Genomic DNA, 27449 nt, shown 5'->3' with positions numbered 1-27449 from the left:
CCTCACAGTAACTTCCTTAACTTGATGTAGCTTATCTCTTAAAAGAAAAAATTAAAACCAAATGGAAAATTAGTATCTTTTATGATTCTCTTGCTTAGAGGAAGATACAAGAGATGAATATCATCAAGTTTAATAATCTATCTAGTTGGCGCAAGTTAAGCGTACGTTTCCTCTAAGGTCTTGCGAACTGAAAAGCCCTCTACCATCTCTCTCCAGAACAAGCGATGTGTTTTTAATCTCACAGACTCAGAATTGCTACATGATGGGGCTTCCCCTCCTTGCAACTGTTCCCAGAGACCCCAACCCCAAATGTGTTGCCCATTTCTATAGGGGAATACACCTTCCTTAATAAGCCTGAGTTTTTGCAGTAATCTTACACTTGGCTTTTTTTTTTGCCTTTTTAAGCTGTTTTATGAACTTCACAATATAGTACGAGCATCTTGCCACAAGAGACACACGGCACCAGAAGGGTTACAACGGTACACTGAGAACACCAAGCTCAGGAGCCACGTGTGTCTCCCTATGAGCTTGAGGGAAAACATCTGGATTCAAGGCCTAGGCCACACTTGTCAGGACGGCCATGGTGAGGAGGGTCAGTGCTAAGTACCCGCAGATGACGACTGAACTGCTTTTCCTTCCCATCTCCCTTCCTCCCGAGCCCTTCCCCACGCTCCCCTCTCAGCCCTGCCTGTGGCTCTCTGTCTGAGCTCGGACATGCGTCCCAGCTATACTGCAGGATGGGACGGCCGCCGACTGACTGGAGGCACAGGAGACAGTCACCAGCTTCCAGGGCAGGGCCAACTGCTCTCGGTTATTAGCAACTTGCTCCTTTTCAACCTTTCTTTCGTCTTCCTGGCTGGCATGAGATTTGTTACTGCTTGTTCTCTTTGGACACCACTGCTCCTGGGCCTGTCCTTGTGGTCTCCCACTCCACGAGAATCGCGACACGAGTGCCACGCTATAACACTCAGACCTGCACACCAGCTCCCCCTCCGCCGCCTACTCTCTGGGGCCGCCTGTGGCCTGCTTTCCCTCAGGGCCACCAGGAGCAGGTGCCGAGAAGGGCCACCTGGCTTTGCTTTTAAAATATATTTTTTCACCAATTTCCCTACCTGCATCATTCCCTTGTTATCTTACTGGGGGACTTTATGACCTCGTAATTTATCTCAACCTCGTCCTTTCTGATACAAAATTAAGAACAATTAAAAGACTGTTGCCCCTGTGTGATGTGCAGATGTGGGCTCTGCAGGAAAAACCCGGCAGTGTATTTCTAACAAAAACATCTGACGTTTGCTTGCTCTTCTCCGGTACACACGTGGACGCAGACAGAAGGCGGGCCTTACCTTTCAGCCTTCCTGCTGCGTTCTTCAGAAACACACCCCCGTCCCGCACAAGCTTCTTCCGCTTCAAATCCTCCTTCGCAAACATCTGGCCACTCTTCATCCTCATGATCGACTTGCTATCTGTCTTTGTATAAATCTCATTGAGACGCACCTTCTTTTCATAACTTGCCACTTTGCTGTCCACAGCGCCAATCACATCCTTCACCAGGCTCAGGGACTGAGCCAGGTCTTCCTGCTCCACTTCATTGTCTTGGGAGGAAGGAATAAGCCTGTTTTTAATGGGTCCTTTCAGACAAGGAAGGGGAAACCTACTTCCTCACTCCACACTGTCATTTTCCCTCTGGCGACAGGCTGATAGTGTGTGTGACAGAGTGAAGCCAACACACCAAAGGTCCCGTGCCAATTCCTGTCGTAAGGTCAATTCTAAATAAAATTAGATGTTTTCACTGATAGACACAACACAGAATTCCATGCTGTGTCCTGAAGTAAAAGGACCTAACAATTTCAGGGAGGGAGAGGAACAACAATTCTTTAACTTGTGTCTTTGTTTTACTTCTCCTTTAATGGAACTGCCTAGGAGCAGGGTTAGCCAAGAGAGAGGAACTGGTAAGTCCTGGCAAAGTGAGAAAAAGCAGCAGGTCTGGCACTTATGGAAAGAACTGGGGGGAAGCACCACCCAGTCTCACGGTAAGGGAAGTTGCCCAGGTTGCAGAATCTGGAGGGAGTCAGTAAGTGGTTCCTTCCCTTCCTGCTACATTCACCCTAAGACTGGTGACGCAGCATTTCAAGTTTTCACTTAAGAAAACGGTTTTTAAGGCAAAACACAGGATCTCTTATAGACCTGCAAGAGCATGAAGGAGCTCTTCCTTGGGGCCTCTTGTGCTGCTGGACACATGGGAAACAGTCCACTGACAGACACGACTGGGGGAGGAGAGAGGCTCACCTTTGGTACACTGCAGTATTCTCTGGAATAAAACCGGGTATTTGGTGATCCGCTGGGTCACCAGCAATATGCACTCTGGGATTCCCAGCCTCCTCACGACGGCACTGCTCATCTTCTTCTGCAAAGGACAGAACCGATTATCAGGAGCTACTCAAGGAAGGTTCTGGCTCAACTAACAGCGACAGTGCCCGAACAATGGTGGGGATTTCCATATTTCACACCCATACCTTCACAAAGGCCTGGAACCGCTTATCCTTGGTATAAATGTCTTTAAAGTAGTTCACAGACTGGTTGTGCTGCCCACAAAACTTGCCGTATGTTTTCTTTAAGCGCTCTGCATTCTCCCCTGAAAACTGCGGAGAAAAGAGGATAGAAGTTAAGTTGGAGCTCAGGCTGCTGAAATTTTACCACCATTTTGTATATAGTTTCCAGTCTATTTGTAAAACACAAGAGTGCTTCCCCAAGAATTTCCCCCGAAGATTTAAATGGTGCAGCAGCTTTGGAAAACAGTCTGGCAGTTCCTCCGAGAGCTACACAGTTCCTGTGTGCAGCTCTCTGAGGCAATTCGCTCCGAGGCATAAAACCTACTCCACACAAAAACTTGGCTATGAAAGTTCACGGCCGCCGTGTTCACAAGTGCCCCCAAGTGGAAAGAAACCAAATGTCCATCAAAGGATAAATACGATGTGACAAATACGTAGGAGGGACCATCATTCAGCCATAAAAAGGCATAGATACACATTACAGTATTGATGAACCTTGAGAGCATTATTCTAAATGAAAAAAGCCAACTGCAAAGGTGTATGTATTATTTTGGCCCCTTTACATAACAAGTCTAGAAGAGACAAACACAGAGACAGAGAGTAGATTAGCAGACACGCAAGGGAGGGGCAGTCGGGGGACAGGGTGATAAAGATGCTCTAGAATTTACTGTGATGATGGTCGTACAACTCTGTGGATATAAACCACTGAGCCGTACATTTTTTTTTTGAGCTGTATACTTTTAATGGGTGCATTATATGGCGTATTAATTTATTTCATTAAACACGTTCCATATATTTTAAAAAACCACCACAGAAATATCTATGTGTTGTGCACTTAAGTAATTCAAAATGTGTTCCGATTTCCATTTGTCATGAACATGGTGGTAAAACAAGGAGGCTCACTAAAGTTTTCCTGTGGGATAGTCTTAAAAATCTAAACTTGATAAATTATAAAGGCAGCAGAAACAGCTAGTATTACCCAGGGATCAGCTTACCTCACCTACCTCAAACCAGCTGTCCTAACAGTTCTCTGCGTGGCCTTTACTCATTCCTAAAACGTGTGTAATCTCAACGGCTCATCTCAAGATATGTTCACTTTGGGGTAAACCAATGAATCGCTCTGTATGGGGTCCATAGGATCATGCTAATAAGCATCAATTTCCAGTGTACTAAAAACCTCTGAAGGCAACCCAAATTGATCCTTATCAAAAAAACGTAAAAAAAGGTCCAGGGCAGCTAGCTTTTCCTTTTCCCCTTTACCAAAGGGGAAGCTAAGCAGAGATTTTAGGTCCTCCACTCCCACCACGAAGCAAGTGCTCTAAAAGGATGATTCTAGAACGGGCACACAGAACCAACAAATGGACGCCATGGGGGCTAAGATATGACTCCTGCCATCAAAGATCTTACTAGAGGACGTGCACTGGTACAGTGAGCCACGGACAACATGAGCCAAGGTTAGATGAGGCACCTGTGCAGGTCTGATGGCAGAGAGGCACGGAAAATGTTGGGAGGGGATGTTTGGGGAAGAAAGGTCCTCACTTGCAGAGCCAACTGCTCCCACTCCGAGGCCCTGTTTGTGGCAGACAGCTGCGTTCCAGCGTGGGAACTGCATGTGCACTTACCTCCTACCATGCCTATGTTTACTTGGGAACACGGGTCCGTGAGGCACAGGTCGATGCTGTGGCTGCCTTGTGGTTCCAGCTGGGATTCAGACGCCCAGTAAATACGTGAGACAGGAACGAATGAATGCACTAATGAATTAATGAGGCGAGGGGTATGCGCTGAAGCATATAAGGGAAGGATAATACTTCCAGGTCTCGGGCCAATGTTCCAGCAATACAGCCTCTGCTTTTACGCCGAGGCAGAGACCCACTGGGGAAGAAGAACTAGTCGGCTTTGCTGTGCCCCTCAGCTGGAAAGGTTAAACTCGCGACGCTTTTTTCAAAATAACTTCTGGCCCAACTGTTTTTGGAGTAGGGCTGAAACCATACCACACCCCTGATGAAAACATCAGCAAGATCTATTTTATGAATAGATAGTTTCTTAAATTCAATTTTCTATGCTCCGTTGGTTTTCAGATAAACGAGTTCTTTCTGATCTGAGGCACAGGGGGACGCTGAGATTCCAACACACGGCTTTTGATTTTTTAAACTACCCTGTTTCTGATGACGGTCTGGATGCTGAGAAAGGAAAATGGGCTTTTACTCAGTATCTACCATATATGCTAGGTACTTTATGTATACATTCCTTTTAATTTAAAAAAAATGGTGTTAAGAAAGAAAATCTGTCCTGATTTACAGAAAAGGAAACTTGATGCTCAGAGGGTTTCAGTAACTTGCCTAAGCTGACAATGAATAGTACAGCCAGGATGTGAACGAGTGGCTGCTGAACCCCGAAGCTTCCCTTTGCACCCTGTTTTGTGGGGAAGATCCTTCCCATTGCTCACCTGATTCACAAGCACATCTCCCATTCTCTTGATGAGAAAGTTCTTTTCACTTTTATCCACCAGAGATTCCTTCTTCCGCTCCAGGATCTTCTGAAAGAACTGGCTATGGATACCGATCAGCTCGTCCAAGCAGGGGAAGAGCTTCTCCACTGTCTGCTGTTCGAAGAGCAGCTCGGTCATCATGCCCCGGCTGTACACATCGCTCATGATCTTCAGCGTCCGGATGTGGTGCAACTCTGTCTGCATCAACTCTGAAGGAGGACAAAGCTTAGTGGTCAGGAATGTTCCTTTAAAGGACTCTCCTTCAAAGGTCATCTGCTGCCATTAAGAGCCCATTTGAGACTTAAAGCTGTTTAGAGCACAATTTAAACTTAAAAACCGGGTCAACAGCTCTCTTTCCCAAGTGCTCTCATCTTATTCCTCTATTTCACATGCCCTAACACTGTTTACTGACAGCATACTGGAGTCCATCACTCTTAAATGGTGGTTCCCCAAGTGGCCTTTGTTGGATTCAGAGCCTTTCACAATTTGCTGTGTCCCATTTCCTAGAAATAACTCGTGCTTGGTTTCCAGTGTAACTGAGGAATCGAACTGAAGCATCACAAGAGATCTCTTTCTAGGGCAGCTACGTAAATAAGCACTCATATTCAATAAAATGTTCAATAAAATTAAAGGAAACAATTTTAAAGAGGAAAGGACAGAAATAAGATCATGTCTCTAGACCTCAAAGTTTTTAAAGAAAATCTCTGACCTGCTATACACTTGAAAATTGGCCTTCCATGGTCCAGTGACTCCCCTGATAAAAAATGCTGCACAACGCAAACCAAGTATTAGCGCGGCAATGGAGAGTCTCACCGTAAATCACTTCTTGCCGTTTGACCACATCTTTCTTTTGCTGTTTCAGAAACTTGCTGTCCACTAAGCGGCTCCAGGACTCGGCTTCTAGTTGTTTGGATTCCATCTCGAAGTCCCCCATTAGCTGTCCTTCATTCATGTCTGTACCTACTCCTCAAAATATCAGAAGATCAGGATCAGAATCCAGGGTCTGTGAGCTCTAGGAAGCCTACACTGGACTCTCCTCGGGTGACAACTTCGTAAGACACCAACACGGCACTGACACAGGGAATATTCCTAGAATGCAAAGTCTAGTACCAGAAAGAATCATTTCCTGTTTGGGGTGACACACTCCACGACTCTGGATAAGAGTGATAAATATCACATAAATCAAATGTGACTGAGATTCAGGAGTCCTATGTGAATAAGGAATTGAAAAGGACCTGGTAACTTGACTTGAAGACAGCAGGCTTACGACCTGCCCAGAGAGCTACAACTGACCGTGTACCGAAAGTCTAGACAAAGGACAAGTGTCTGTACTACAGACTGACCACAGGAAAGTCAATGACATCCCTCAATGGACAACTGCCTAATAACTGGATAGGTCTGATTACCAATTCATTATAAAGCGTTTGATGATTTAAAGGCAGGTTAGAGAACCTTCACAGGAGTAAGGAAGAGGCAGGGACTATTATTTCATTAACACTTATATTCAGGGAACGGCACCCAGTCTCCAAAGATGTATAAGACACAGGCCATAATTTCCTCTTACCCTCATCAGTTAGTGATTCTGTTGACTCATTGACCTTGCTGATTTTATTTAGTGAGTCTGTTGAATGAGACAGGAATTTCCAGGTGTTTGATATGTTCTCGTCATTGCCAACTCTGGGGACAAAAAGAAGCACCTACTGTCAAACACGTTTTGATAAACCATGGTCTGCATTCTCAAATGAGTACCTGAAAAACTCTAAAATGACAGCTGGCTCTAAGTACCAAATAATGGAAGACAAACTACTTACGTCAGGTACCCGGCAACATATAACACAAACTATTAATGAAGGTCAGAAGCATCTAACATCACTGCGAACTTGAACTTCTTGAGCCTTCGTTTTTTGTTTTTGTTTTTTTTTTTTAATGATAGGTAACAAGGCAAACGCTCTTCCCTTAAACTGTATACACATTACGTAAGAAATTTCCCCATTTTAAACTCACTGTGTAACCACTAACTTTACCTCCTTATTCTCTAAATAACCAAGCACCTCTAATAAACTGTATTCCCTGGACTTCCTCAAACCCAACCCACCAGCTAGCAGGGTAGGCCCCCAATAAATGTTTCTGGTAGGACACAAAAGCAAGCCAGAGTCATTTAAAACTTTATATTTTATTTAAAGACTAGCTTTTTAAAGTCATAATGCAAATTTTGAAACCGTAACAACTCTGAAAGGAAGGCCTTTGAATAATGACAATACAAAGACTAAACAAAATAAAAATACCTGAAACGTTTTTTTCTTAACAAGAAAACACTAGCCAGCACAGAGGTTAGGACGTACAGACAAAAGAAGATTTGCATCCTTTAGTTAAGAATTTTGCTCCAGCATAGGTTAAGAGAGATGGAAGAGATGTTTTGAGTCCTACATTTGAGATGACTTCTTTACTTGATGGGAAAGCAGGAGTCTTATTACCCAAAACAGCCAGCAACATCATAATCAGCCCTGTGCTAGCCATGTGACAGCTGAGGCCTGAGCAGTCAGGGGACACAGCAACTTTTGCAGGGACCACAAAAGGAATTTAGTGCAAATGAGGAGTGGGGAGCTAAAGTTGTAACTGGCCCATTATTCATTCCCATGGAACTGACTTGAGAATCAAGATGCAGGCACAGGAAAGAGATTTATAAAAAGCAGCAGAAACACTAGGTTCACCTGACCAAGAGAAAAGTGTAATATCTGAAAATGTAAGTGGTTACAAACAAAAATCAGAAATAAGTCATTCCCTCCTCCCCCCCATTTTCACTTCTTATTTTGATCTAAAAACCATCCTTTTATAATTCAGGATCCTTAAAAGCGAGGCTGACCAAGCACGAGGCATAGGACAACATGGCTGACGACAGTGTTTAAAGGGGATCCTTGCTACACAATGGTGGGCACTACAGTGCATCAAAATGCAATCCCCACTCTCGACGTCTGTAACACCTGCTCGTGCACCAAGTCATTATTTTATACATTTTTTCCTAATGAAAAGAATCTTTTCATCAAATGATACGGTTATGAAGCTCCTGTCACCAAGATGTCAACTGTGCTATCTTTAAACCCCCACTTACCCAGCAATGTTCTGTATGGAGACACTTTTGGAGAGTGAGACGCTCTGCTGGGACCGTCTGTTGGCAAACATGGGAATGGCAGTGGCTTCATCCGCCAGGAGGACTGCAGATCGAGGACGCTCCTTGGGCTGTGAGGCTGTAAAGGAAGAGAGGACACTGACTGAACCACATATCCAAGCTCACGAGTAGTGACTCATCTGACAGATGGCAAATAGAAGCAAATTTCTTTAAAACAGACTTGTCCTGGGAGCGTAAGTGGGTACAGAAACTCTACAGAGGACAATCTGGCAATATCTACTGCAACTGCAAATGCCTATATCCTTTGATCCAGTAATTCCATTTTAGGATAGTTTTATTCTACCCCCCCCCTTTTTTAATGTAATCTCCGCTCCCAACATGGGGCTTGAACTCACAACCCTAAGATCAAGAGTTGCGTGCTCCACTGACTGAGCCAGTCAGGCACCCTGAATATGTTTCTTCTACAAGATATGTCTGCCTTTGGGTCAGGTCATGGTCCCGGGGTCCTGGGATTGGGCCCCGCATCGGGCTCCCTGCTCAGAGGGGAGCCTGCTTCTCCCTCTGCCCCTCCCCCGCTTGTGCTCTCTGTCAAATAAATAAAAATCTTAAAAGTAAATTAAAAAAAACTTGAAGAAGATAAATATGAAACTAAGAATAGTAGTTAGCTGTGGGGTAGCAAGAAGATTAGGCAATGGGGATAAAGAATCATGGGATAATAGTATATTTAAACACAAAAAATAACTCAAAGTAAAATAAAATTGGAAGAATTTTAAGGATAAAAGAAACCAGAGATAACAGGGCCCAGTGTTCTTCACGAGTGCCTATCCAGCCACATGTGAGGTGCTTGTGAGATATGCAAACTCCCAGCTCTTCTCATCCCTTGGGGGTGGGACCTGGGAGTCCACACATTTTATGATCCCCAAATGATTCTTCTGTACCTTGTTTGAGAACGCAGATTTTGACCAATTCCTTTAATTTACAGCTAGGGAAAATGCAACACTTAAATGTCACACAGCTAAGCTGTTCTCATACTGTGCGGGTCCCCTGAACATGACCAGAGAGGAAACTGAAGCTCTAATTTTATGCTTAAGTGGTCACACTGGCATTTGGCTAACAAATTATTTTTCCTTGGTAACTGAGCTCGTGCCCCAGACACGGGCTGCATGATTTCTCTATCCCCGGGAGTGTCAAGAGCTGGAGGAAATAAGACAGGGGCAGCTGTTACGACATTCATGGTATTGCAGGATGTTTCTGACTTAATAAAAATTAATAAAACCATTAATTTCCAATTCAAATTCTATTTAGAGGAAGGTGACACAGTAAGACACCAGAAACACGCTACACTACCATATGACCAGACCCTTCCTGCAGGAAGCACATGAAAAGCATGAAGAGTGGGCTCTGCCCCAACAGGGAATGGGCACAACGGTAGAGAAGGGAATGTGCTGGTGTCCACGAGCCTGGGGCACATCCTCCGTGTGTCAGGAGGAAGTCAGTGAGCGGATAAAATCCGGCGGAGGAAGGGACGCTGGTTCTTGAAGAATGGTAAGGATGTGGGGAGGTCGAAGGAAAAGAGGACATTGTGAGGAGGAGAACGCATGAATGAGGGCAGAAGTACTCATGCAGTACAACACAAGCGGAAGAGAACGGAGGAGGAGAGAGGATGTACAGAGAGTCAGTAGAAAAGGCTGGAGAAGCAGCATGAAGTCATGCTATGCAGAGCCCTGAAAGTGATGAAGAACAACTCTGTTTATTTTTTTTAAATTTTTTAAGTAACCTCCACACCCAATGTGGGGCTCGAGCTCACAACCCCGAGATCAAGAGTCACACTGACTGAGCCAGCCAGGAGTCCCAAGAACAACACTGTTTGTAAAGGACAGAACAGGGGGGTGAAAATAACAGCTTTCCCTTATTTGAGACCAATCCCTACTCCACTCAGGGAAGTGACGTTAATATCTCTGAGCCTCAGTTTCCCTATTTGTGGGGATGATGACAGCAGCCAAAGCTAACACTTAAGGAGGCCTACTCATAGGTTCTCTATGGGTATGATCTCATTTAAACCTGACAACCACCTGCTGAAACTGTTACCAGCTGTTCACAGAGGAGGAAAATGAAGCATAGAGTGGGGATGTACTAAATGCCCAAGGTCACACGGCTGCTGAGTGGCAGGGCTGGGACTCAAACCCACACGACTCGAATCCACAATCCGTACTCTTCACCACCATACTGCGTCAGGGGATGTAAAACAGGAGTGAGAAAACTTGTGGGGTCAGAGGTAACACACATACCTGACACATAAAAGGTATTTAAAAAAAGGGAAGATTTTTTTTATCTGATGCGAAAGAAAATAGATTTCTGAAACAAGGGATAACCTCCCAGAAAAAAAGTTTAAGGAAGATTAGACTGGTAAAAGGTGTTGGAATGGATTGGCTCACTGATTAAGGTGGGTGTTGGTCTGGTGAAACCTCTCCAATAGTAATCCACATGCAGAGACTGATAATAAGCAGACTTAATCCACCTAGAGGGAATTCACACGCTTCTGGAAGAACTCAGAGCACCAGGTGGGGGCAGTGGTTCTCAAGCTTGAGTGTGCATCAGACTCACCTAGAGGATCTATTCAAGCACAGATCACTGGGCTCCCCCTCTGGGATTTCTGATTTAGTAGGTCTCAGTAGGGCCCAAGAATGCATACTTCCTATTGATCCAGAAACTACACTGAAAAACACTGCCTTAGGGTAAGTCCCACACGGGTTCCTGTAGAGCCAATTAAGATGACATTCAGTACTGCATTATTTATGGTGGCAGTTGGAAATGACTTAGATATCCATCTTTGGGGGAACGGATAATTAAATTATGGAACAGGTTTATGAAAGAAAACCACACAGCAGTCTGGAACAACAGCTTATACATAAACACATGCATAGATCTTAAAGTGACAGACTGAGAAAAGAGCAGAATGAAAAAACCCAAGTCATATCTAATACAAATTCAACACACAAAACAAGAAAAGATATTTTCAGACACAGACATCTGTGTAAAGACAGAGCAGATCAGAAAGGCAGACGTTAAACGACTATAGAGGGCGCTACAGAGGGAAGGAAGGAGGCAGCTTGCACACAGACAGTACCCTGTGAACAGGATGCCGTGATTTACTGAATTTTGTGTACCACTTGAAGTCCTCGGGGGAAAAAAGAGAACTATTTACTTAATTTCACAGTTTATAAACTAAGAAGTTTTTTTTTTTTAATTTTTAAAAAAGATTTTATTTATTCATTTGAGAGAGAGGTAGAGAGAGAGAGAGTGAGCGCACACGCATGCACAGGGGAGGAGGAGAAGAGGGAGAAGCAGACTCCCTGATGAGTAGGGAGCCTCATGCGGGGCCCGATCTCAGAACCCTGAGATCATGACCTGAGCCAAAGGCAGACACTTAACTGACTGAGCCACCCAGGCACCCCTAAACTAAAAAGTTTAATCTGCAAGATCTCATTTTCTTTGTGCAACTGTGAGGTGCTAAAAACAAGCGTAACTGTCAACCCATGGAAGAGGAATTTCGAGGTGCATGGGATCACCTGCTTAAACACACAGACACAGGGCTGCCTTTCAAGCCAACACATGCACTATTCTAGAAGCCTTCCAAGGGAGTTTGGTGGTAGAACATTAGGCTTTTGGTCAATCATCTGCAGCCTCCTCTAACCTACCACAAAATAAATACTCAAATCTTAATTATAACAGATGAATATTATAAAAGTGTGTTTAAGTTCTGAACCAGAGAGTCAAAAAGGACTGGAAGAGAGGAGGGCTGAGTGACTTACGCTTGCTTCTCATGATGACTGTGGGCAGCGAAGACGTGTCCTGCGCCTGAAGGCTCCCTCTGGGCTGCTGAAGGAGAAAGGAAATAAATAAATACACGAGGACCGCGCCCTCAACTTCTCTTCCGTCAGGTCTCAAGAAGCCCAGAGCAGGGAGAGAGCTCCAGCTTGGCTCCTGGACGACGGCGCTCGGCATCCCGCCAGCACCCCCCATGGGCTCTCCTTCACACCTGCCAAGCACCAGGACCCCGAAAAGGCTGCTTCCCCTGCCTGGAACGCCCTTCGCCCTTACGCCCCAGGGTATCCCTCGATTTCAAGACCATCTGAGCACCACCTCCTGGGTTAAGCCACCCATCGCCTTCTTTCTTCTCCTCACCCAAGGCAGTGCCTGGCAGCCCCTGAGAATCCTGCACGGACCCCCACATCATTTCCCCCCCATTTATGGTCACGGTCTGCCTGCCACCCTCCCCACTAGAATGCCAGGTCCTGAAGAGTGGCATCTGTGCCTTTTTCATCCCTGTTTCCGCAATGACTAGCGTTATTCAGGTACTAAATAGGTCCTTCAGTAAAGTACGAATTTCAGTTCAGACTTTTGTTGTAGCAGTGACACAAACACTGTGCGTGAGAAATTACAGACTGAACCAATTACTCTGAGATAAATCATCAGTGGACACAGGTTACTTCCGATTTAAAAATGGAACTCCCCCAAAGGCTGTGTTCTCTTATAGGGGAGATGCTTCATCTCTGTCACCAGCCTTCTACAGAACCTAGTACGTTCCCAAGAGCGCTAAGTCCTGTCAGATCACAAACGCAGTGCCCGTGGGATCAGGCAGGCAACAAGTGAAGGAGGCAAGGTGGGGGGTGGGGGAGGGAACCCGCACATCCTGTCAAGGAGGCGGCAGCCACTCAGCCCCCATGGATGACCACGGCCATCCCTCTCCCCAACATTTAGGGACCTCGACCGTCCGATTCCATGCTGGATGCGCGGGATCTATCTATGGTTCCAACACTCCTGACTTCAGACTGCGTGGCAAGTTCGGTGCTTACATGGTAGTGGGAGGGAGCAAAATACATGTACTAAGTAAATACAGGCTGTTAAATAGCAACTCTGAGAAGTGCTACGGAGAACAGGAAAAACAGCCAGGTGAAAACCAAGAATGCCAGGTCAGAGGAAATAACCAGGGTTGTGAGATCTCCCAATTTTTTAAGGAGAAATTAGAAATCCAAATTGCTATGAAATGTGATTTTTCAAAATAACTGCATTAACAACAAAAAATACTTCAAGAGCCTAATAAAATTTATGTCCATGGGCTGGTAAGATCCGAGTACAGAAGTGTATCATTTTTACACTAGTTCAGACTCGCAGCCTCTGTGTCATCTGGGAACCTAGCAGAAATGCAAGTTCCTGGGCCCCACCCCAGAGTGTGCAACTTGGGGAGAGGGGCGCAAGTCCCTGAGGTGACTCTGATGCACACCCTTTCCAGTGTGAGGCTGCCTCACTAGGTAAGTGTGTGCTCACTGATGGAGCACACGGTGCACTCGGCATTGGGTAGATGCAGCAGGACAGTGCTCTCCTGACAAGGACAGAAGGACATTTCTTCATGGGTGACTGGAACACCGAAAACCACGGAGGCTACCTCGAAGGCAGGCACCCAAACCCACTCTCTTTAAGGGCCACCTGTAAGCGGTGCCCATTACTACACAGGGCGCATTCCCAGAGCAGACCCCTTCACCCCCCACCCCCGCCCCCGCTCCTCCTAGTCCTGTGTCACGTGACCACAGCCAACTGCTTCGTGCCCTGTGGACACAAGTGCTGGGGGCAGGCCACATCAAGTCCTCCCCCTCCCCAGCAGCTCAAAGCCCCCGAATGCCACCAGCTGCCCTCGGGGTGGCCACGAGGAAGTGGGGTGTGTGAGCGGCAGAGCAGGCCTGCAGACGTGGTTCAGAACAAACCCACTTCAACACAGAGACGCCAGACATGCAGAGAAATGTGTATTTAACACGGAGTTCTGAAAGCATTTTGTTTTCCAAAAGCCACAGATTCCCAAGTGTGTTAATTAAGAAGAGACTCGGTCGCTTTAGAGAAGAATTCTTGTTTGGTTGTTTTGGTCTCAGTGTTAGTATCAAATGATTACAATAAACAAAAACCCCAACCAGGACTCTCCCCACCCCGAGAAGCGTCTTACCTTCATTTTGACCTTTGCACAGGACGCCAGACTTTCTCTACAGCCTTTGTGGACAAAAGCACTGCAACCTGAAAAGCAAGCAAAGCCCAAGGTGACTTCGACCAAGCAAAGATCTTAGACTCTGGCTTCCTGCGGCCACAGCAGCCTGTGGCTTCCCGACTGAAGTCACTTGCATGTCCGAACGCGGCTCTCACTGGGATTACAGACTGCATTCCCCTTCCAGAAAGCAGGCGTGTGATGTCATGGGGAGGAGGAGAAATGAGAGCAGATGTGATTTCTGATTAACGGAAATGAGAAGTCTGGAGCTTCTCAGGCAGGAAGCCGAGAGGCTACCAAGCAAAACGAAAAGTAAAAGTGTCTGCCGTCAACATGTGAAGTCGAAGTCACCAACGAATCCCCAAATAGGTCCCCTTGCCAGGACTTGGGAAATCTGTAGGGCTGTGTCAAAGGCAGAGTGTGCATCTCAGAGTCCTGTTTATGTCCTTCTGTTTGGGATCTTAACCACCCCGAGCTTTCTGCCACCCAGCCGGAGTCCAGAGACGCCAAAGAAAGGTCATCAGAGCCACCCCAGGCACGTCTGGGAATCCTGACTCAGGATAAAGTGGGAGACTTCCTGAAAGATGGAGGGGAGACCACATCTGCCAAGGACACGAACCTCAACCCTTATTTCTTACTCTCTTGGCTCCAAAGCCACTGATGTAAAAACCCAGCCCTCTGTGCCTCAGAAGGGCTGTTGTCAGCTCTTACCACTGCTATGAAGTCATAAAACAGAACTGTGCCAGGAGGCCAGAGGGGAAGCAGAAACAAATAAAAGATCTGTCTGTGGGGACACCCAGTGACGAGAGCCTCTCCAGGGGCAGGGTCCCTGAGAAAATCAACCAGACACTATTCAACAAACAGCACCACAGGCCCTGCCCACGTCAACTCCCTCATTGTGGGCTGAGATGCTCTCCTGGCGCGTACGTATGGATGTGGGGAGAGGGGAGCCATGCTGGGGAGGACAGGGCACTAGAGTAGAGACTGCCAAAACCCCAGGTCCCAGAGGCCTCCTCCCACAGGCCGTTCCTAACAGCTGCTTCCACAATGTCTACTGGGTTCACGGCTCTCTAACACCACCCGTCCCGCTGCACTGTGATGGTCTTAGGGTTCTCTCCACCACAGCGTGCTTCATCTACTGCTCAATCTTTATGTCTCTCTCGCACAGTGCCTGTATTCAAATGTCTAGTTTAGACCCTGCTAGGTCTCTTTTATCCAAAGGCCAAGGGCCCTGATACAACACTGACTATAAAATGTGAGACGCCAACTTACTAACACTAATAGGAGCACAGGAAGAACCGCTACGCAATCACATCTGATCTAGGTCCTGGTTCTGGTAGTTAGCGTGACCCATGAAAGTCTTTCCTTAGGGCCTCGGTTTCCCCACCTAGTCAATGAGAGGAGGGTCCACACCTCCCACCCCATAAGTTTCTTCAAGCTGTGATTCCGTAAGACTCTTCCCACCTCTTAAGAAAGGGATACTTTTTCAAAGTAAATCCCACTGGACTGTCCCACAAGGTTCATGCAGCTGAAGATTCTGCATCATCTGAATTATCACCAGGGGAGCCCCAGCCACCCAGGTCATGGTCAGGGAAGGGCCTTGACTGAAGGAGTCCTGACAGAGGCCACCACGCAGGAGGCTATCAGGAGCAAGCCTGCTTTTGTCAACAGGATGGCCCACAGTTGGAACTGGTCTGCAGTCCTGAGGATGCTGTGAGGCTTTGTTCTGGGCCTTCCACTCCCAGGCCTGCCTCTGCCCCCATCTAGCTAACCTCTTCTGGCTCCAGCCCACATGACAGTCACTGTCTGGCCACCTTTCCGTTGTTAACAAACACGAAGAGACATCCAAGTTCCTTTATCAATGGCAGGATGAGGTGAGGCTCTGCTGGGAAAGGCTCACGTCAACATCGACAAGAGGAAAAACCTGGAAGGATTTAACTTAGTCAAAACTCTGTTCTTGCCCCCATTGTGTTCTTCTCCAGGAGCAGAGGGCAAGGGAGTGATTTGGATACCATGTTCCTTGTCATTTCTCCCCTCCGTGGTCATGTCCATGTACAGCATGAGCCGCTCTTGAAGTTGGCAGTAAGAGAGAGGTTATGTACCACTGAACAGAACGCTGGGGTTTCTCAGCAATATCCCTTTCTGGGCATAGGGAGGACTTTGCAGAAAGAGACCCCTGGGGAGTGACTCATTCTAATCAGTAAAAGTAAACATTTTGAGGATGTTTCTCTAAAGAACCGGAAACTACTGGCTCTCATTAATTTGTCCAGTTCTCTATGACTTGAAAACAAGGATCAACTTTGATAAAGAGGTCACTGTTCTACTACTGAGAGGAAAAGCAGAACCACAAATAGAAATCCATGTAACTCCTGAGATGTCAACGTGGCTATGCCCTTCTTCGCATCATGCAACGTAACTCCCATTCCAGGATCTAGACCCCAGCGAAGCTTGGCTGAAGATTTCATGCCTCTCCAGCCAACAGTCTTCTACAAAGGGCCAAAGAGGCAATAGGTGGGCTGGACCATATGTCTTTATTGATTTGTATTTAACATTTTTTTTTGCCTCTCACCTCCCAGAAACTCTTCAGTGGCTCCCCATCATCTTTAGGATAAAGCTCAAATTTCTCACAGGCTTGATATGGCCTGCTATGCATTAAACTTCCAGTCCTCACCACATCTGGTCACACCTGTGAGCCCTGAGCAAATGGTCTTTTGTGCTTGTGTCCCTTCCTCTGATGAGTCGGTAGGACTCACCTCGATGAAGTCCTGACTCACCAAGGGAAGAAAAGACTCCCCCAACCCTGCACTTCTGGAATTCCATGCCTGCCTCCATCATGGTACTGCACTGTACTGGCCACTCTGTTCCACTGGACAGAAAACTCCTTGAGGGAGTCTCACTTTGTCTTTTATAATTTTTATATCCCTATCCCCAGTTCCTGGCCCACAGTAAGCACTAGATGTCTGAAGAGTGGGAGAGGTGGGCGGGTGAGCTCCAAGCTGCTGGACCCACAGCAAGAAACACCAGCCAGTAGTCAAGACAAATTCCACAGTCATTTTCCAGTAAGACAGATGCATTCCCACATCTGCACACTACCCTTACTCTGGGTGCCCGCCATGCGATGCCCGGGAGTATGGAGATGCCTTGTTCCAAGGGCCTCGGTGACCCATCCTCTCTCTCATGCACAGGCTTCAGAGCTCCCCTCGCCACCTTTCCTATGTCTTTCACAAATCCCTGCTTAGCTAATGTGTTTCAAATACCTCTTCTTTAATCCCATTCCTCCTCCTCCTCCTCTCAGAGTCTTGCTTAGGAGAACCTCTCATTTGTTCCCTTCTACTTGAAAAAATACGCTTTAAAACGTGGGAGATAAGCATATGAGGAAAACTAATGAATCCACATTATGGACAAGGAAAACCACACATTTTGAAATGAAATTAAATGTACACTCACACACAATCACGGTATCTCGAAAGTGTTAAGGACTCGTCATAAAACAATAAGAAAAAGACAAAGAATGGCCGTTCACAAGAGAAAACGGTGCCTGATCTCTCTCTAGAAGTCAGAGAAAGGCAAACCAAAACAACAGAGAAATACCATGTCGTGTCCAACCAGGCTGGATAAAATAAAACTCTGCCACTTCTAGGTACTGGTGAAGAAATGGTGATGTGGGAACTCTAAGCATCTGCTGACCTAGAAGGACCTAGACGTTGGTACCTCCACTTTGGACAGTAATTTGGCAACATGTAGTTAAGTTGACAAGGTGGCCACTTTATGACCTAGCAATTCCCTTGGTGTACAGGGACGCTCCCTGTAGCCCTGCTTATAACAGCGAGAAACCGGAAATGACCCAAATGACTTAGTAGTGGGACAGATTTGATATACTCATAAAATGGAATACCATTTAAGAGTTAGAAGTCAATGGTCTAGATTGATCAGTTTCAATACTCTGGATCCCCCAGTTTTAATGTTAAGGAGAATAAAGCAAATTACAGAATGAGATATGGTACCATTTATGTAAACTAAACACAAAAAAATTAAATGTTTACGTGGAGATAAAAATTACAAAATACAGACTACATATACACTGAATTCATGATAGTGCTTGTCCTTGGGGAGGGAAGACGAGGACTAGGCAGGGAAATACAGGGGGATTCGATTGTAATGTTTATTTCTTTGAAACTGAAAAATAATCTGAAGCAATATAACAAAATGTTACTACTCTCTCATATTGAGTGGTGAGTACATAGTTTTGTTACATTATCGATGTACTATTTTGTACTAGTATTTAAAAACCAAAACCCCAGTGTATCACATTCTAATATCCTCCAAAGTTCCTTGATTTTTTTTTTTAAAGATTTTATTTATTTATTCGACAGGATAGAGACAGCCAGCGAGAGAGGGAACACAAGCAGGGGGAGTGGGAGAGGAAGAAGCAGGCTCATAGTGGAGGAGCCTGATGTGGGGCTTGATCCCATAACGCCGGGATCACGCCCTGAGCCGAAGGCAGACGCTTAACCGCTGTGCCACCCAGGCGCCCCCCTTGATTTCTTTATAAACATTTCCTTATCCTTTAAAAAAGTCGATCACAGTTGTGATAAATTAAAAACAAATTTTCAATCAGCCTCTCTTGTCTTCTATTCCAGTTATAAAAGTGCATTTTCTTCTCTGCTTTAATGAAAATCAATAATGTTTTTGGCATCTATGGGCAACAGAGGAGGTGGGATTTGCCTGAGAACCTGCCACTAATTTTGATCTACGAGAGGGGTGCCTGGGTAGCGCAGTCGTTAAGGCGTCTGCCTTCGGCTCAGGGCGTGATCCCGGTGTACCGGGATAGAGTCCCACATCGGGCTCCTCTGCTGTGAGCCTGCTTCTTCCTCTCCCACTCCCCCTGCTGTGTTCCCTCTCTCGCTGGCTGTCACATAAATAAATAAAATCTTTAAAAAAAAATTTTTTTTTTGATCTACGAGAGACCAGTCAGTGCACTGGGACAGGACCTGTCTCCGAAGTCCATTCTGTCTGTGCCCTTTCCCCCATCCGTTCTAACACCACAGAATTCAGCAAAGGTGATTTGAGGAGGCGGTGCCGTCACTTTTAAACAGACTTCAGTAACATTCAAGCTCTCAGGCCAGTGTTTGAATTTAAAAGATAACTCCAACTGAATCACACACACAGGTATAATAATAAATGTACTTCTAAAAAACAACTTTTCATACAAATTCACTTTCTTAGTTAGTTGAGACAGGTCCCCAAACCTCTAACGCAGCTGAAATTTTAATGTGCTCTGTAATAGGGACACAAGTCTCAGTGAGAAGTAATTTGCGTGGATGTCTCCCTAACATCCTCAAGTACGTACTTGAGAAATGCTCAGCTTATTACCAAGTTGTCCCAGACTCTGTTTGCAGCCACAGTTTTAGTGGCGTGTGGGGGTGGTTTAGAAACGCTGGCCCCACTGACATCAGCCAGAGTCACGAGGTTAAAACCTTATTCTGGGTTCTGGAACACAGACAATGACCAAGAACAGAAGAACTGAAGACAAATCTAATACACTGTGTCAAGCTCTCTGCCACAAACCATACCGTGTTGTTAGGGAGAGCAAAGAATTATTTGGCCTTTTATTTATTTAAAAGGAAAAGATTTCCTAATGTAAGCAACATGCTTTCATTTTTCAAAGCTATTCAAAAAGGTCTCAGCACAGTGGTTTATGAGAACAGAGTCGGCTCCTAATTAGATTCCTCTGAATTTAAACACAAACGGCTCAGCCTTCAACAACTTTTTTTTTTTCACTACAAGGAGGCATCAAACAAAAGAATATGAAGGAAAACCCACATAATTGGGAAATATCATCTGTTACCTTTTTTTTTTTTTAACCTCTGCCACCAACCGCCACAGATCTGTGGTGAGCTGCTATATACTTACTACATGTTGTTTCCCTTTCCGCAGGAAAACAAAAAACAACTGGTTAGAAACTCCGAAACTCTGGTTTATAGAAGGGTAAGAGCAACGGCCTTGCCGAAGGGAACTGGAATCACAGGACAGCTCGGGTACAAGGACTGCTACGAAAGGGAGGAGTCACCTTCTTGAGTTCTGAAGCGAGGGAACCTCCCACCCTGAGTCACTGACCATCCTTAGGGAAGACGCTAGGAGTCCTGCCTAGCAGAGGCACATCTGAGCAGCAAAACTGATCTGGAGAAAATTCTCTGATCCTTCTCAAGGAACAGGCTGAAGGGTTACCTTGAAGGACAGAAAGCTGCAACTGCTTCCTATCATTTCAACCCTAAAACTAAAACTAAAACAAACAACAATGGAAACAATAACAACAAACCAGTTCGTAAAAGCAATTTAGAAATACATGCTCCAAAATTCTTCCTGCAACTTTTTTTGTTTAAAATCTCTGGGGAGTATGAAACATTGTGGTCTGGACTGATAGAGCTTATTAGCTACAAGGCACGTAAAAATGTTCTTTGTAGCTGGTGTAATAACCACAGAGCTGAGCACAGAACAAGAGGAAAGCCACAGAAAAGAGCCCCATCATCTTAGCTGAAGTGCTCATGAAACAAGCCCTGGTAAGGGCTCCTAAGAAGCCGGGTAAACAAAATGCAACAAAACAGAAGTGCCCTGCTCGAGTAAGAACCAACTTCACTGGTGAGGCCCTTCTTTTACCTCCCTTTTCCCCAAACACAAATGTCTTTTCTTTAATCAATTACGTGTATCTTGCTCTCACATATAATGAACTCTACACATCAGAAAACACCATCTAGAGAGCTGCTTTCCTAGATAAAATCCAAAGCAAAATCCGACCATCACGCACATTCTGAACACTCTTCTGTTTTCTTAGGTTGCAGCTGATCTGCTTGTTTATTTTTTTAATCAAGAGAAACAACCTACCACAAAAGTACTCAGAAGCTGCTAACACAACAGAAAACAAATCAACAATAATCTCACGATCATCTTACATCCGTTTAAAGCAAATAAAACAGAACCACTGACAAGATCTGAAACCCAAACATAACGAATTCCTTACTCTGAAGGACTCCACCACACGTTCCAAATTATTTGTGGCAGCTGGAAAGAACAGCTGATTTTGCAAGGGAAGCTTCCTTTCCCCATTAAAACGACCTAATCTTACTAAAACAAGAGTCAAATTATGGATGAGAAAAAAAGACCTGCCAGTTTTCTCCTAAATTCAAGTACTTCGAAGCAGCCCTGGCAGGGGGCTTTAGTCTTAGCTTTGGCAGTTGTTTCCTCCTGCCCCCCAGCAGGCTTCAAAGAAACTATACGGAGGCTTTGCTCCTTGCTGCTTCCAGCGTCTGTGACCAGGACCATTTCCATACAAGCCCACATACAGGGATCCAAGCTTTCATCCAGGATTATGACGGACTTCAGACTGGTCCATGAGTATTCCAGTGGAGTCAAGAGATGTTGATGGGTTTTAAAATGCTCTATCCTGTCGAATGGCTTAGTATATGTGCGCAGAGGGGTACGGTCAAGGGACTAAATGAATCTGGGAGACTGGTGCCCGTCAGTATCAGTCACCATCATCCATCAGTGCGATGCGCTATGTGGCTGATCTTCCCAAAGCACGACTCAAACCTCACTGAGCAGGCGCTTGGGTGTGAGGATCCCAGAGTCAGCCACGGAGGGTCATGTTAAACTGAAAAGGAAAGCTAACCAGGAGGGCAAGTGACTGACTGGAGGGATGCTACATTTCCTGAGTCTCCTGGGAAGATCCTGAACATGGGAGGGGATGGAGAAAAGGGAAAAAAAAGACTCTGAATCCCCAAATTACTCATATTTTCCACTTCCTGCTAAGATAACAGATGGTGCTTCACACACAAACATTCATTGCAGGCTCTGTTCTTCAGGAAGCGGGAGAGAATCAGCCGATTGCTTTTGCTCCTTTGGGAAAATGACTACACACTGTTCCTTTGCTTTCAAGCCTTTTTTTTTTTTTTTTTTATTTATTAGTGGCAGGCTGCACACTGTCATATACACATCATAATGCCAACCACCAAATGCTGAACCTATTTCAACACTCCCCCAGAGCGGAGTGTGAAGCTGCGGGGGGGAAGGGAGCGAGCTCTGAAGTTTCTGAGGTGGGGTGGTATGCAAATTAAACAGGGATTTTTGAGCCATAGGTGCAGATGTGGTAACAATCAGGCCCTATCAAACTGCTCCTTTTTGTTGTCTGATTCTTTCAGTTTAAACTTCAAAAATATTCTTTTCCCTTGCTTTTGCAAGGGAGAACTAACATAACTTGTGACATTTTCACTAGATCAAGCTATTGCCATAAATCAAAGAACCCCTGACCAAGGATGTTCTGATACTCCCTTCCCCTGACAGACCCTCCAAACAGAAAAGACTCTAGTGATGACACACAGGACTCCATGAAGTGATTTGCTTCCAGAAGCAGCAGTTAAGCCAAATAGTTCAATCTGGAAAAGTTCCATCCAATTATAAACACTGTTAGTATAAAATGAGGAGCCAATCTGGTATTTTATTGGTTTTCTCTAAAAAGTCTTGACTAAAATATTGTTATATTACAGGCCATCAAATATGTAAAATATTTAGGATGGATTTTTGAGTTACAATTTTAACATTTACTTTTTAAGTCAGTAAATGAAAACAATGAAGTTGCTTTAATGGATCTAAAAATCAGAAATCAGAGGTGCCTAGGACAGCTGCAATTCATGTAACTACCTCAGCATCTAATTTACTCCTGTATTTTCTTTTGTGTACACCATATAGAGGATATCTCTTCATTCACACAGATGAGTCGGTTCCAAATATCAGTTTAAAAAATGGCTTTCTTTGCAATCACATTATATTCTTCAATTAATTAGAGATAGAAGGAAACATGCAAACAAGTAGGTAGGCTAATAGCTGAAGTTAATATGCTGATGTGAAAATCTGGTTATATTTTTGAGCATGTGTTCCATGCTCAAATTAGTTTAAATTATATTAATTAGTTCTTTTTAAATATATATATTTTTAAAAATCCATAGACCTTCCAAAACAGTTCCATGAAAAACATTCTGAAAACCAGTGCTCTATCAAACTATTTAATTACTACACAGACTTGTGGCTGAAAACTTAAGTCCATGAGTTTCAAACCTCCTACATTTAGTTTTTCCTTGTCAGGACCAGAACCCACACAAGTGATTCTTCATGGGTTCCTCTGGTATCCTTGGGCCACAGAAGTTTCCAAGAGGTATCCCAGATCCCCTTCACCAGGGGAAATCGTAGTGCACACTACACCAACAGTGTGAGCAGTTCCACAGTCTAGGAAGACTGGCTATGCTTCCTCATGAAGGGAGCCCAGCAAAAGAGAAGTTCCATTTATGTTTAATACAAAGAGGTATCGAGAAAACAAAAAAGGGCTCACAATGCCTGTGGTTAAAAGAAGTGCATTCTCCTACATGACAGCAGATATTTTTGCTATCTGACAAATCAATCCCATGCCAGCTGTAGGTTTAATTCTGAGTTAAAGTAAGCTAAGAATTAATATAGCCAAGGAGGGTAAAATTCAACTGTTTTAACCTAGAAAGAATGTATATATAAAAATCAATGGCAGCAGAAGATAAAACATTTACTGAACACAGACTAGACCACCTTTTCCAATCTGAATTTAAATTGAAAAGCTGTCTGGAGCCAGTCATGGCAGGAGTCATCCTTCTATATAACCATAAACCAAGGGTTCTCCCTCTTCCCTACAGCACAAAGGAAAAGATTCTTTGGGTCTTCAAAAGAGATATCCCATCTCTTTTGTCCCTAACTCTTCTGATACTATTTCACATCACATTTCAGTACTGAGAGTTTGCAGAATCAACTACGTTGCTTCTTACTCAAGCTGGTGCCATCAGTAACAGTCTCGAGTCTTCCGTCAAGCTGATTGTTTTCTGGTATCATTTTGCTCTTTGTCCATTAAGTTCTTGAATCAAATATCAACATATTTTGCTCTTTCATCAGAGACCAGCTGACAATCAGAAAAACCTTTAAAGTTATCAGTGATCCAAGGTTTACATTTCGTTTTTGCTCATACCAACAATATGTAAGTACAGTCTTAAAAGACTCAAGCAAGACAGGAGAATAAAATAAAAACTTAAGTCTCCCTGATCTCTCCTCATCTCTTTAAATTGTTAATAGTTTGGGGTATCTCCTTTTAAATATTCTTGCATATTTATATAAACAATGACTGTTCTCTTGTTTTCTGTAAATTTGAATCATATATACAGTTCTACTTACTGCCTTTTCAACTTATCAAAGTGTCTTGGAGATCTGTGTGTGTCTGCAGAGCTATCCAGGGGCTGATGAACTGTGGTCCGTGGGCTGAATTCAGCCCATATCCATGATATGAATAGAGCTTCACAGAACACAGGCACATTCACTTTTTACATCTCGTCTTGGGCTGCTCCCGTGCTCCCGGAGCAGAGTCAAGAAGTCACAACAGAGACCTGCAAAGCCTAGCACACTTTCTGTGAGTTCCTCCACAGAAACAGCTGGCTGATCCTTGGTCTATTCTTTTTAGTATCAGCTCCAAATTCCATCTAATGAATATACAATATTTTATTGATGGTTATTTATTTAGTTCCTTTAAATTCTTCCACGTCATGAATAATGCTGCAATAAGTAGGCACCAAGGTTTATACTTTGAGAACTCTTCTCTAAAGTCGCTGTGTAAGCAACTTGAGAAACGTGCCTCTCGTTCTTTCAACCACTGAAAAAAAAGGACAATTATGTAATGCGACGGAAGTGCTAAATATGGCTACACTGGCAAACACATTACAATATACAAATACATCAAATTAATGTGTTTGTACACCTTACATTTACACAATGTTATATGTCAAATATTTCCAACTGGAAAAAAAAGGTGCCCGGCACATGCTGCCCCTCAATAAATATTTCCTGACCGATGGCTTCTGAATGAACCACAATACCAAACACACTGCTTTGCAGAGGTAACTGTTCCTTGTTGAAGAGCTTCATTTAAGATACGGAACTCAAGTGCATAATAACTGACAGTTAAATGTAAAAAATAAAGTCAGTCTGCAGTCTTAATAAGAGTTCCTAGAATAGTCACCCAGCTCTCCCTTTCCTAAAGCAGGTGACAGAGCGGAAGTCATTTTCCTCCTTCGTAAACAAACAGAAATCATAACGGTCCAGCGATGGTGCAGAACCCTCACGTGTCTGAAAAATCTCCATGAAGATCCTTCCAGCGCTATTTTTATTACTGAAATTTTATTCAGTTATTTCTCAAATCTACCACTTAGCTGTTCTTCCATTAGAAATTCTATTTATTTTAACCTCTTAATAATCCTCAACATCTTCCCCTGTCTATGCATTTGTTAACTTCCTCATGGTGGTTGACTTCCTTATGTGGTGTCTGTGTATTTTTTTTTTTTTTTAATTTATTTGAGAGAGAGAGAGAGAGAAAGTGCACATGCGTGCGTGTGCAAGTGCAGGGAGGGGTAGAGGGGAAGGGAGAGAGAGAATCCCAAGCAGGCTCCGTGCCCAGCACAGAGACTCACATGGGACTCGATCCCACGACCCCGAGATCGTGACCTGAGCTGAAATCAAGAGTCAGATGTTCAAATGACTGAGTCACCCAGGCGCCCGTGTAGCTTTAATTGTGAGCTCAGTTTCAGCTTTTAGGGCCCCTTTCCTACCGTGGGAACCTCTAGCTAGCCTGTGGTGCACGTCTGTATTTGTTTCAGCTGAGGTTCCTTAGGTTTTATCATACTCATATTGGGATTTCATTCAACCGCTTGTGAAAATTTCTTAGTTTGGGGTATGGATGGTGTGAATTTGGACCCCAGGTCCATCTATGATGCAGAATTCTCACTCGGAGTCCTGGGAGAAGGCACGTTTCCCTGCTGCTTCTGAAGGGCCAGTGGGTGGAGTTTTCCTAGGTCCTGCAGCATGGAAGCTGCAGTCTCTAAAGCTCTTGGTTTTACCCAGGGGTCACAGGTCCAGCACCCACTGTGTGCCCTGCGGCCACACATCCTGTTCCCTACTAAGGGGAGGCTCTCTAGTGCTCTGATTCTTAGTTCCTTCAGGGATTCTCTTTTATGCAGGCTCCGTTATGTATTTGTTGTTTTTTTTTAAATATATTGCACTGCATATTTTTGTCTTATAGCAGAAAGCAGGTGTTCAGTCTGCCCCACGATGAAGTTCTTCGATACCAATTTCATACTGTCCAATCAAGAAATATGAGGTCTTTCTGTTTTTCTCTGAGACCAGTGCTCCTCAAATGGGAGAACAGCACTTTGCAGGACAGATACACAAAGTGATTCCCCGGGATACAGGAGGAAGACTTTACAGCTTTCATTTATATTGACTTAGAAGAGAACAGTAAATATGCAGACGATACACTGGTGCCTCACTCAGCCCTTGACGTTGGGCAGCCTCACCTGAGACACGCTAGAGGGTTCTCTTCATTCGCTTACTTCAGCATGCTGTGACGAACAGAAACTTACAGGTGCTCAATGAAGTGAGCTTACGGATTACATTTAGTCCCAACTAAAATAAAATGAAAAAGTAGCTTACACAAATTCCTGCAAAGAAAACACTGACCTAAGATAATATTATTAAGACTAATAAACAGCAAACAAGAAAATGGCAAATCTAACTTCTCTTATTCCTATAATGAGCTTTCTTTTCTCTTTTCTTTCCTTCTTTGCTTTCTTCCTCTCCTCTCTTCTCCTTCCTTCCTTTCCTTTCTTTATGGGGAGGGGGGGGGGAAATCTTAAGCAAGCTCCATGCCCAGCACAGAGCCCAATGCAGGGCTCAATCTCACAACCCTGAGATCATGACCTGAGCTGAGATCAAGAGTCAGACGCTAAACTGAATGAGCCACCCAGGCGCTCTTTGTAAGTATAGGACAGGACAAGCATGTAATTCTTGCATTAAATATATATACCCTGTGCGAGTAGGCTAAAAATGTTTTAATGATACATGAACATACTAAAAAGTCCTTGGTGACTACTGCCCTAGGCAACCAAGTTATTCCAGTATCAAGGAGCTGTGTGTCAAGTGGCTAAGAAACTAACCAGAGGACATTTAGTTGGTGTCCCAGGAAACAGCCTAATAGAACCTGGGCCCCAAAATAAACATGCAGGAGGTAACAGACAGTGGTGGCCTCTTGTTTTCTAGAGGTCACATAAAACTTACCACTCTGCTGGAACTCTCCACTTCCTAGTGAGTCATGCAGGAAGGAGGACATAAGTGTGTATGATATGCATAAAGATCTCGATGAGA

The 27449-nt window shown here is 44.5% G+C and overlaps 1 protein-coding gene across 10 annotated transcripts in view; it reads right to left on the bottom strand.

The window, feature by feature from the left end:
- AKAP13 (A-kinase anchoring protein 13) overlaps positions 1-27449 on the bottom strand; it is a 324022-nt gene that overhangs the window by 20674 nt on the left and 275899 nt on the right. For 6 of the 10 annotated variants that reach the window (XM_040642759.1, XM_040642757.1, XM_040642762.1 and 3 more), the window contains 9 exons: positions 14160-14227; positions 11977-12043; positions 8147-8282; positions 6602-6714; positions 5851-6003; positions 4996-5246; positions 2514-2639; positions 2287-2404; positions 1344-1592 (listed from right to left, as the gene is read on the bottom strand). In XM_040642759.1, the coding sequence (XP_040498693.1) occupies positions 1344-1592; positions 2287-2404; positions 2514-2639; positions 4996-5246; positions 5851-6003; positions 6602-6714; positions 8147-8282; positions 11977-12043; positions 14160-14227 (1281 nt within the window). The remainder of the gene's footprint in view (positions 1-1343; positions 1593-2286; positions 2405-2513; positions 2640-4995; positions 5247-5850; positions 6004-6601; positions 6715-8146; positions 8283-11976; positions 12044-14159; positions 14228-27449) is intronic. The other 4 variants (XM_040642760.1, XM_040642763.1, XM_040642758.1 and 1 more) reach the window with 2 other exon arrangements.

The sequence above is a fragment of the Ursus maritimus genome, unplaced genomic scaffold, assembly GCF_017311325.1.
Source record: "Ursus maritimus isolate PB19 unplaced genomic scaffold, ASM1731132v1 scaffold_27, whole genome shotgun sequence".
In the NCBI taxonomy this organism is placed as follows: Eukaryota; Metazoa; Chordata; class Mammalia; order Carnivora; family Ursidae; genus Ursus; species Ursus maritimus.
The sequence above is the reverse complement of the archived record's forward strand: the minus strand, read 5'-3'. Positions and strand labels throughout refer to the sequence as shown.